At 45.4% G+C, this 10,639-nt stretch overlaps 1 protein-coding gene across 1 annotated transcript; it reads left to right on the forward strand.

The window, feature by feature from the left end:
- The first annotated feature begins 267 nt into the window (after nucleotides 1-267).
- Nucleotides 268-726, forward strand: CLVS1 (clavesin 1). Its single transcript, XM_010839021.1, has one exon. It carries the CDS (start codon nucleotides 268-270, stop codon nucleotides 724-726), a length of 459 nt encoding a protein of 152 aa, XP_010837323.1.
- Nucleotides 727-10,639: the final 9,913 nt, after the last annotated feature.

Here is a 10,639-nt window from a genome sequence, read left to right on the forward strand (position 1 = left end):
CAGCATAATATACTGCTTTTCTGAGTTCCAGGTCATTTGCCCAGACCTTCTTTCTATCATCTATTTATCTCTCTTGTGTGTATTTGTTTTGCAGTAAGCAATGGCCTTGGTTTGGCTTCTCTTCTGTCTGGCCACCACCACATAGAATCTGAATGTCCAACCATTTTCCAGGAACAGAAAGAAGAGCCTCTGCTTCTCTATTTCAGTGGCAGCTTGGTGGTAAAAAGACTGTTGAATGGGCCACGATTTCAGCAGACCATCACGTGAATGGGACCAGTCTCTTTTCTTCCCAAACATCAGAAATTAAGCACTTTGAAAGGAGATTCGGCCAAGATGACCCATTTACAGGCTGGACTCAGCCCAGAGACTATAGAGAAAGCACGCCTGGAACTGAATGAAAACCCAGACGTTTTACACCAGGATATCCAGCAAGTCAGAGACATGATCATCACCAGGCCTGACATTGGATTCTTACGCACAGATGATGCCTTCATCCTGAGGTTTCTCCGAGCCAGGAAGTTTCACCAAGCAGATGCCTTCAGACTCCTGGCCCAGTACTTCCAGTACCGCCAGCTAAACCTGGACATGTTCAAAAACTTCAAGGCCGATGATCCTGGCATTAAGAGGGCTCTCATCGATGGGTTCCCTGGAGTGTTGGAAAACCGTGATCACTACGGCAGGAAGATTCTTTTGCTGTTCGCAGCCAATTGGGATCAGAGTAGGTAAATGTAGATAGTGTCTTTATTTGGTTTCTCTGTTTCATAAGCATTGTCACTGCATGTTTGGGGCTACAAGCCTTTATGGATAATGGGCTTTTATTTAAATATATATATTCTCTACATCCAGCTTCTTAGATGGTGCCAGTGGTAAAGAACCTGACTGCTGATACAGGAAACATTAACATATGTGGGTTCAATCCATGGGTCAGAAAGATCCCTTGGAAGAGGGCATGGCAACCCATTCCAGTATTCTTGCCTGGAGAATCCCACAGACAGCAGAGCCTGTCAGGCTACAGTCCATAGAGTCGCACAGAGTCAGGCATGACTGAAGCTACTTAGCACGCATGCATGCACTCTTTATCTTCATCCACAAAGAAAATTTCAAGGCCACGGTTCTTTCACTGACATCAGAAGGTGATTCCAGTTCCACAGCAATGTTTAGGAACACAAGTTAGAATTGTAGAGACCTCAGAAGTTATTCTATTCATCAAAGGGGGCCATATATTTTCATAAAACTGGAATCTGGTCTTTTAGAAGATACATATAGTCTGTCTTTCATGTTCTCATCTGTAACAACAACAGAAGTGGATTCAGTAGATGGCTTTAAATCAAGTATTTTCAACACATGAAATAATTCCTTGGACCCTGTCTTTGAGTTTAATATCTGACATTTTTTCTGCCTGCCAGACCTTTCTACCCAAATGCCTCTGAGCATTTCTCCTAAAAGTCCCATAAAGAACTACAAACTCAACACGTCCCAAACTGAGTGCATCATCTTTCCCGCTTTCCAATCCATCCATCCAGTCTCTTGAGCCAGAAATCTGAGTGTCTCCCTGGACGGCTCCCTGCCATTGCTCCTCACATTTCATTAATTGCTGAGTCCTTCTCCTTTCTTTTTAAAACCAGCTCTTGTTTCTCTTGGCTCCCATGGCTACTGCCCTAGTGTAAGTTCTCGTTTCTCACGTGCATCATTCAGACAGCCTTCTGACAGGCTCCGTGCCTCTGGTCCAGTCTCTTCTGAGCCATTTTAGTCTTTATAATCATCAGATTAACCCTCCAAAAATTCTACTATGTCACTCCTCTCATTAAAATTCTTCAATGACCTGCAAGTCTTCAAGGTAAAATAAAGCCCTTTACAATTCATCTTCTTCACCTCCTGCTCTGCTTCACCCTCTGCTCTTTTTCATGGTCTCTGGTCCAGCTGGTTGAAAGTATAAGCTTGCCTTATATACTAATAATTGTACTATTAGTATTAGTCACCGCCTCTGGACTCACTCCACCAGAGACTTAAAGGAGGGATCAACATTTCGTATGCCAAGTCCAATCAACTTGGACATAACCTGCCCACTGTCTCATACCTATCTCTAGTGTTCTTCTGGAAGGTAGTCTTCATCAACGTGCATCCCAACCCTATTTCAGTGAGGTGTCTTCTTCTGCTCACGTATTTCCACTCAAGTATTTACAACAGCAGTTTAAGAACCACTGTTATTATAGCTGATATTTTTGAACACATATAATCTCATTTAATCCACCCAAGAACTTTTCATGATGGTATTCCTATGATCCCAATTTTACATTTGATGATGCAGGGTTTTGCAAAGTTAAGCAACTCATTCCGTGTCACACACTAATGAGATACAGAATGGGGGTTGACTTGAGAGCGAGTTCTCTTATCTTGGCTTTATTATAATTGCAGGCCTACGTGTGTGTTCTTTCTTACTCCTCAACTGCAGTTTCCTTGAGGGCAGCAGACTGCACCTTTTTCCTGTTTATCTCTTGGGTGCATAGTCCAATAGGCAATAAATGTTGAATTAGAAAGAATGTATGGATTAATCTCTAAAACTTCTCCTGTGACTTGAGCTCTCACAGGGGTATCATACTGAAATTATGGTACTTGGGGAAACACAGGTTTAACTTTCAAAATATACCAAAGAGTCCCTCATCCAAATATAATTAAAAGAAATTTCTAGGGTGCTGTTTAGTGCCTCATATGACTAGGCCTCACCCTAAAGATAATGATTAGCGTAGGACACCTTAGCAAGCCCACTGACTGTTTTCTGGTTGAAAAATTGGAATAGGGCAAGCTAGATGGTGAAGGACAGGGAAACCTGGCATTCTGCAGTCCATGGGGTTGCAGAGTCAGACACGACTGAGTGACTAAACAACAACAAACCCTGAAAAGGTACTGGAATGTTTTAATACTGTCAGTCTATATACAGACTGTTCAGATCTGCACCTCAGCCCAGGAGGCCCTGCTATGTCTCTGCTCTGTTATCCCGTAAGTGTTAAGGATGAGCCTCTCCTTATAGTGCTGTACCAATGAGAAAGATTTCCAGGTCTTTTTTTTCCCCATATGCTAACTTGCCATCTGTATATATTTTATTGTGAAGGATCTGTTAATGAATTTGGTCCATTTTCTTTTTTCTTTTAAATTGATGAACCTATTTGCAGGGCAGGAATAGAAATGAAGATGTAGAGAATGGACTTGGGGGCACAGCAGAGGAAGGAGAGGATGGGACAGATTGGGAAGTTGGGATTGACCTGTATACACCACCATGTGGAATGATAGCTAGCGGGAAGCCGCTGTGGAGCACAGGGAGCCCAGCCGGATGTCCGCCACAACCCAGTGGGGCGGCAGGCAGGTGGGGGTGGGAGGGAGGCTTAAGAGGGAGCAGACATATGTACACTCATGGCTGATCCGTGTTGTCATGTGTCAGAAACCGACACAACGTTGTAAAGCAATTATCTTCCGGTTAAAGATTTCCAGGTCTTCACATTCACTCAGACATCATTCACTCGACAAACATTTGATGAGTGTAGACTTGGTGCCGGAGTGTGGGTTAAGTCACGGAGGACATGACGAAAAGGCAAGGTCCCTCCCAGCAAACAGTCCTTTGGGCACCCACTGTCCGGTAATGATGCAAACATAGGGATGGCTGACCCCTACCACAGGAGAATTCCCTCTGAGACATAAGCCATCCACAGAGGACGGGAGCCCTAGTTTTACTAGCAGGAACAGCTGTCCTCTCGGAAAGGACACACGAACATTTTGGATTTTGAAACAGTAAAATCTGATGACTCTGGAGAATGATCGTGCTGACTTCATCGGTGCGTAGTTGTCATACGTGTTCGAGAACTTCCCTCTGCTAAGACACGTGACACACAGAACACCAGTAAGCGATGATTTACACATGAAGAGACCATCACCATAGAGTATCTTGTTTTCTGTTAGTATTTTGGTCCATACGTATCTCCAAATGTGGCGTTAAGAAGCAAGAAGAAACAAGTCTCCAAGGGAGTCATTCTCATCTTTATGATTTGATAACCTTGAACGAGGTACTTCATGTCTCTTCTCCTCAGTTTCCTCAGGTGTGAGATGAAGAGCGTAAACTAGGTAATCTCTGAAACACCTTCCATCTCTAATGGTTCATGAATGTGAAGCTCATTCAGCCTGATCCTATGGATGGAGAAGGATTTTAAAATTCACTTCATAGGTTTCTGATTCACGAGGTTCTTTGAAGTAATCTCTCTCTCTCTCACATACACGTACACACATACTCACTCTTACTTCCACCCCTCCTCTCTTCCTCCACCAAAGGCTGGGTCTACTTGAAGCAGCTTTATTTTTAACTTTTTATTTCATACTGGAGTATAGCTGATTAACAATGTTGTGATAGTTTCAGGCGTACAGCAAAGGGACTCAGCCACATATATGCATGTATCCATTATCACTCCCCTCCTATCCAGGCTAGAGGCAGTTTTTTTTTTTTTTTTAATTTAATTGTAGAATACTGTTTGTTCCAAACCATTTTGGCTTTTACAAGAAGGTGAAAGGTTAAGGCTATCCCACTGACAGCCACAGATGATCAGAAGCAAACAAACCTCAGTCTGAACAAGGATACTGTCATGCGATTTACTGGTTATATGACCTGGGCGGGACAAGTAACCTCTCTGTTTTCTGACTCTGTTTTCTCACCTGGAAGGTGGGGATGATAAGCAAGGTTATTTAATAATGTAGCTGAGAAGACTGAATGAAATAATGCATTTAAGGTACATAGCTCATTGCATGGTACATGGTAAGCACTCAGTGATACTAAAAGTATTAACATGAATACTATAATGGGCTTATAGTATTCAGTGGTAAAATATCCACCTACCAATGCAAGAGACTCAAGTTCAATCCCTGGGTCAGCAAGATCCCCTGGAGGAGGAAATGGAAACCCACTCCAGTATGCTTGCCTAGGAAATCCCATGGACAGAGAAGCTGCAGTCCATGGGGTTGCAAAGAGCTGGACATGACTTGGCAACTAAACAACAGCATCAAATAAAAATAATATAGCACAGATGGTAAATAAATTGAAACCAGAGACAAGAGTATGATATTTGAAGATGGAAGTGGGCTGATGAATCTATCTGCCCCTTGCTGTCTTCAGCACTTGTCAGCTTTCTCCCCAGACATGTTCCCCATCACACAGACGTAGCCTAACAGAGCCCTGGAGGCCTGAAGAGTTGGTGTAGCTTTTCAAAATGATTGCTTGACTCTCTCGGGGAGCCTGAGACAACTGGAAAGCTATTTGAATGTCTCATATGAAAGGTTTACTGAGATTAAAACTGTTATTAATATTTATTAAAACTATGTAAATCTCATTCATCTAGACCCTGGACAGCCTGGGCGAGAGCACAGACTGGTGAGTGACGGGGAGTGCTGTCCACCAGGGGCATGTGCAGAGCCGAGTATGCACACAGAGGCCCAGGGGTCTCTGGGCTCCCAGCGCATCCACCAGCCTCCTCCAGAAACGGGGTCTTGGCAGGAGCTTCTAGACTTCGGTCTTTTCTGAGGCAGCCAGGCTGAACGGAAATGAGCCATATTAAATCAGCACCCACCTATCCATTTGGGCTTCCCAGGTGGAGTAGTGGTAAAGATTTCGCCTGCCTATCCAAAAGACACAAGAGTTGTGGGTTCCATCCCTGGGTCAGAAAGATCCCCTGGAGAAGGAAATGGCAACCCACTCCAGTATTCTTGCCTGGAGAATCCCATGGACAGAGGAGCCTGGCGGGCTACAGAGCATGGGGTTACAAAGAGTTGGACACGACGCACTAGGTTGCACTGCCTACTAATTCATGGAAGGAACCCGGCACCTCTGCGGTCAGCAGAGTGTACATTTCAGCTCACTGGCCCAGTGTGTAACAGAAGTCTCAAGGGCCACTCTTGCTCAATGAGCCTTTTGATCTTTCTCACCCAAACTCCCATCAGTATCGGCAAGAATTCACAGCTTTTCCCTTAAGGGCTGATAAAAAAGAAATCTCCATCTTGTTTCTCTCTGAGTTGCATACTTAAATGGGGGCCACACACTCTGATGTGCCCAGGAATGCCATTCCCATGGAGGGGAAGATGTGAGCACTGAGGAACCATGTCTGGTTTTTTTTTTGGATTTTGCTCAGTTAAAAAAAAAAGAGTTAAATTTGGCTAAGCTATTTTGGGGCTTCCCTGGTGGTTCAGATGATAAAGAATCCACCTGCAATGCAAGAGACCTGGGTTCCATCCCTGGGTCAAGAAGATCCTCTGGAGAAGGAAATGGCTATCCACTCCAGTATTCTTGCCTGGAGAATCCCATGGCCAGAGGAGCCTGGTAGGCTACAGTCCATGGAGTCCCATAGAGCAGAATTGGGTATACTATCTGGCATGAGGAGCTGTTGCAAGGATTAACCCCAATTGCTGCCGTTGATAGGGTCCAAGAGGCAGAATAAGATAATGATTAAATGCACAGACTTGGAAGCCAGATGGCCAGCTTCAAATCCCAGCCCCCTTCCAACCAGCCCTATGATCCTGAGCAAGTTGATTAAACTCTTATTAACCTCAGTTTCTCACCTGAGATGACCATGATCATAGACTAACATTAGTTGGTAGTCAATAAATAGGCTTCCCTGGTGTCTCTGATGGCAAAGAATCTGCCTGCAATGTGGGAGTCCCCAGGTCTGGTGCTAAAGAACCTGTCTGCCAATGCAGGAGACATAGGAGATGTGGATTTGATCTTTGGGTGGGGAAGATCCCCTGGAGGAGGGCATGGCAACCCACTCCAGTATTCTTCCCTAGAGAGTTCCAATGGATGGAGCCTGGTGGGCTACAGTTCATAGGGTCATACAGAGTTGGACATAACTGAAGTGACTTAGTACGCACACAAGCACAGTCAATAAATGGCAGTTGTTTCTTAAGAAAGAACCCCAAATCAGGTAGAGATGTAGGATACTGCCCACAGGATGTTCTAAGGGTGGCAGAATTTGATGCCATGACTAACTTCCCTCCACCTGAAAAGTACAGACAATAGGCTGAGACTCCAAGACACCCTGCTCCAGAGTCCTACACAGTAGCTCAATTGTGGCTGGGAGGCTCTGAGAAGTCACCTGTCCTTTTATTATGCTTATTATAGTCCATTATGCTTTTTATGATTATTATAGTCTCAGGATATCAGAAAAGCACTGGGAACAGGGTGGTTCAGGTAATAAAAGCCTTGCCACAGACTACAGTTGGCTACACTGGTGGCTCAGATGGTAAAGAGTCTGCCTGCAATGCAGAAGACCCAGGGTTTGATCCCTCTGTGGGAAGATCCCCTGGAGAAGGGAATGGCAACCCACTCCAGTATTTTTGCCTAGAAAAATACATGGACAGAGGAGCCTAGCAGGCTACAGTCCATGGGGTTGCAAAGAATTGGACACAACTGAGTGACTAACACTTTCATTTTCATAGATTACGGTAGCACCCATTAGTGCTCTGTAGACAAGCTGGCCCCCAAGTACTTTAGTGGGGGGAGGAAAAACAATCAGAAATGCATTGCAAGTCCAAAAACATAAAATTACACTGGGCATTCTTTTGTCCTTGTATTATTTACAACTAAAAGCTCAAAAATCAGTGGCCAGGTTGAAAATGAGTTGAAAATTTGGTTCTTTAAGGAGGCTGACACATTGTAAGGAAGAGCCATGTTAGGGTAATTTAGTAGAGAGAAAAGGCAGCTGATGAACAGCTTGATTACTACTTTCAAGTATAGAGAGTTATTATAAGTAGGCAGTGAATCCTGTGGGCTCTCCTTCCCCAACATACAGAACCAGGGACAAAACATCTGCGATGAAGCACAACCATCTGGCTTGAAGACCTGGGAGCCTGAGCCAAGACCTCAGCCCCAGGGCTCGGATCAGGGTGAGGGGCTAGGGTATTTGCCTGAGCACAAAATTGAAGGGGCACCAAAGCACTCATTAGTCAGAGTAAATAATATTTAAAAATATATATTTTAGGATCAAAATTCATGCAAACAAAAATTCTTCATGAACAATATGTCAAAACTTTAAAGTAGGCAGGATAGGAATTATTGATTTTTCCCATCCCTTGGGTTCTAGCCTGGCTCCGTATGGCTTTGCCCAGGTCAGTCTGACTTCTCACAGGAAGAGCCTTAAGTTGGCTCCTAGTCAATTACATTACAGTGCATAATACTATATCTCTAGCCCGCCAGGCTCCTGTGCCCATGGAGTTCTCCAGGCAAGAATACTGGAATGGATTGCCATTCCCTGCTCCAGGGGATCTTCCGATCCCAGGGATCAAACACAGGTCTCTGGCATTGCAGGCCAATTCTTTACCATCTGAGCCACCAGGGAAGCCCCTTTAAGACTTCAGCTTTCTCAAATGGGAACTGGCAATAACCCTACCTGTCCCCCGTGGTTGCTGTGGGAATTAGTGATAATACAGGTAAAGCACTCGGCACAGTCCTTGACACATCATTAGCATCCAATATATGGAGACAGTTATTGGTACCACTTTCTACTGTAATTAGCTACTTAGTATGCATGTGTGCCTGCTCAGTTGCTTCAGTCACCTCTGACTCTTTGTGACCCCATGGACTGTAGCCCACCAGGCTCCTCTGTCCAAGGGATTCTCCAGGCAAGAATACTGGAGTGTGTTGTTGTTTCATTTTCCAGGGGTTCTTCCTGACCCAGATATTGAACCTGCATCTCCTGCATTGCAGGTGGATTCTTAACCCCTGAGCCACCTGGGAAGCCCATCTATTTACTGTATGACTTGCTATTGTTTAGTGGGATGGATCCAGGCTTCACTGGCTCTCCCATGCACTCCAGTGACATGCTGAATGGCTACAGTAGTCCGGCTCTGGGCAAATTCCCAAAGGTCCTAAGGAGCCGCCGTTTCCAGAATGGCATCTCACACCAGCCAGTCCCTCCAGGCACGAAACGAAGGGAAGATAGATCTTACTAGGGGACTTGACCTTCCTACTGTCACGGTTCTGGAAACAAGGACACTAACATGTTGACTTTATAATGAAGCAGACAACCAGGAGTCCATCTGCTCTCAGGGCACAGGCGCTTTTCTAGTCACTGCTGTTTTCTGGAGGTGTTCAGCGGCTCCTTGTCCCCTCACACCAGGCAGTAATTGATTTGATGGATACGCTGGTGATTGGGCTCCTTCAAACGTCACGGGTTACTGCTGACCTGTGGTGACCTCAGAAGGGCTGGCATGGCACGTGTCCAGCCAGCGCTGTGGTGGGAGATGAGCATTAAGGGGGTTTTCTCTTCTGAGTAAAACCCCGAGGCAGTAGGTGGGATACAAGTCTTCAGACTATAAATAAGCCACTTGATGGAGGTTCGCCTTTAGCTTTTGCAAGAGCATCTGAGAGCTTTTTGCAAGCAGCAGGTGGTCGGCACCCCATTGGGCTTCACCATCCTGAGTATAAGAACTTGTGAACAAAAGGGGCCAGATTTCTAATATGTCAGTGCTGAATGCTGGGGAGGGGAGGAGTGTAGCGGAGCCAGGCGCTTGTTATCAGGGCCATGAGAGAGCCCTCCTCTCCAGTCTCAAGGCCTGTCGAGAGAGGTTCCAGAAAATGTCTCGCAGTCTGCTCTTCCTATGGAAACATTCCCAGCATCCCTCTGGGAGTGACAGGTTTCCCAGTTGTTGTGACCTTGGGAGTGAGCAAAAATGAACTGAAGAGAAGGAGAGTTATGACAACCACAAAAACAAACGTGTTGAGGCCCACCATGTGGCAGGCAGTGATGCTCTTGCTGCTGCTGCTGCTGCTAAGTCGCTTCAGTCGTGTCCGACTCTGTGCAATCCCATAGACAGCAGCCCACCAGGTTCCCCCGTCCCTGGGATTCTCCAGGCAAGAACACTGGAGTGGGTTGCCATTTCCTTCTCCAATGCATGAAAGTGAAAAGTGAAAGTGAAGTCGCTCAGTCGTGTCCAACTCTTAGCGACCCCATGGACTGCAGCCCACCAGGCTCCTCTGTCCATGGGAATCTCCAGGCAAGAGTACTGGAGTGGGATGCCATTGCCTTCTCCAAGTGATGCTCTTAGGTGGTCACTATTTACATCCTTAATTTGCAGGTGACGTGACTGAGACTCAGAGAGGCTAAGTAACCCATCCAAGACCACACAGCTGATAAATGGCTACAACAAGCTGGATCTCAGACCTAACACCATTCTGCACAGCTCACCACTAGGCCCCATTTGCCAAACGTGGGGGTCATTCAGTCATTCTGGGGGGCTCTCATTGAGGTACCAGTATGCAAGCCTCTGCCAGAGTCACTCAGGCCCCAAAGACTTGGAAAGGACCTCATCAATCAACAGGTTGTATTCCAGTCTCACCAAAATCTGGCCAATCAAATGTTGAAGATCCTGTCCAACCTCTAATGTAATTATTTAACCATAGTAACAGTGACAACAAAAACAACTTAAAAAAAAAATCAAAGCCCAACAGAGGAATCTGGATATTGCTTGGAACATGTCATAGAAAAGTGGTCCTAATATGAGTCTGATTTAAGAGAGTGATGAAGGTTCATCTTTGCTGCTTGTTCCTTCCACTAAAATGAGTGTTCATGTGTCAGTGTTCAGCTGGTGAGAAGAACCCCAGCTCTGCAGTTCC

The sequence above is a fragment of the Bison bison genome, unplaced genomic scaffold (genome assembly GCF_000754665.1).
Source record: "Bison bison bison isolate TAMUID 2011002044 unplaced genomic scaffold, Bison_UMD1.0 scf7180017864108, whole genome shotgun sequence".
Classification (NCBI taxonomy): Eukaryota; Metazoa; Chordata; class Mammalia; order Artiodactyla; family Bovidae; genus Bison; species Bison bison.

Bases quoted from the DNA above. Each gene is read 5' to 3' on its own strand.
- CLVS1 (XM_010839021.1), top strand. From the start codon at position 268: ATGGGACCAGTCTCTTTTCTTCCCAAACATCAGAAATTAAGCACTTTG.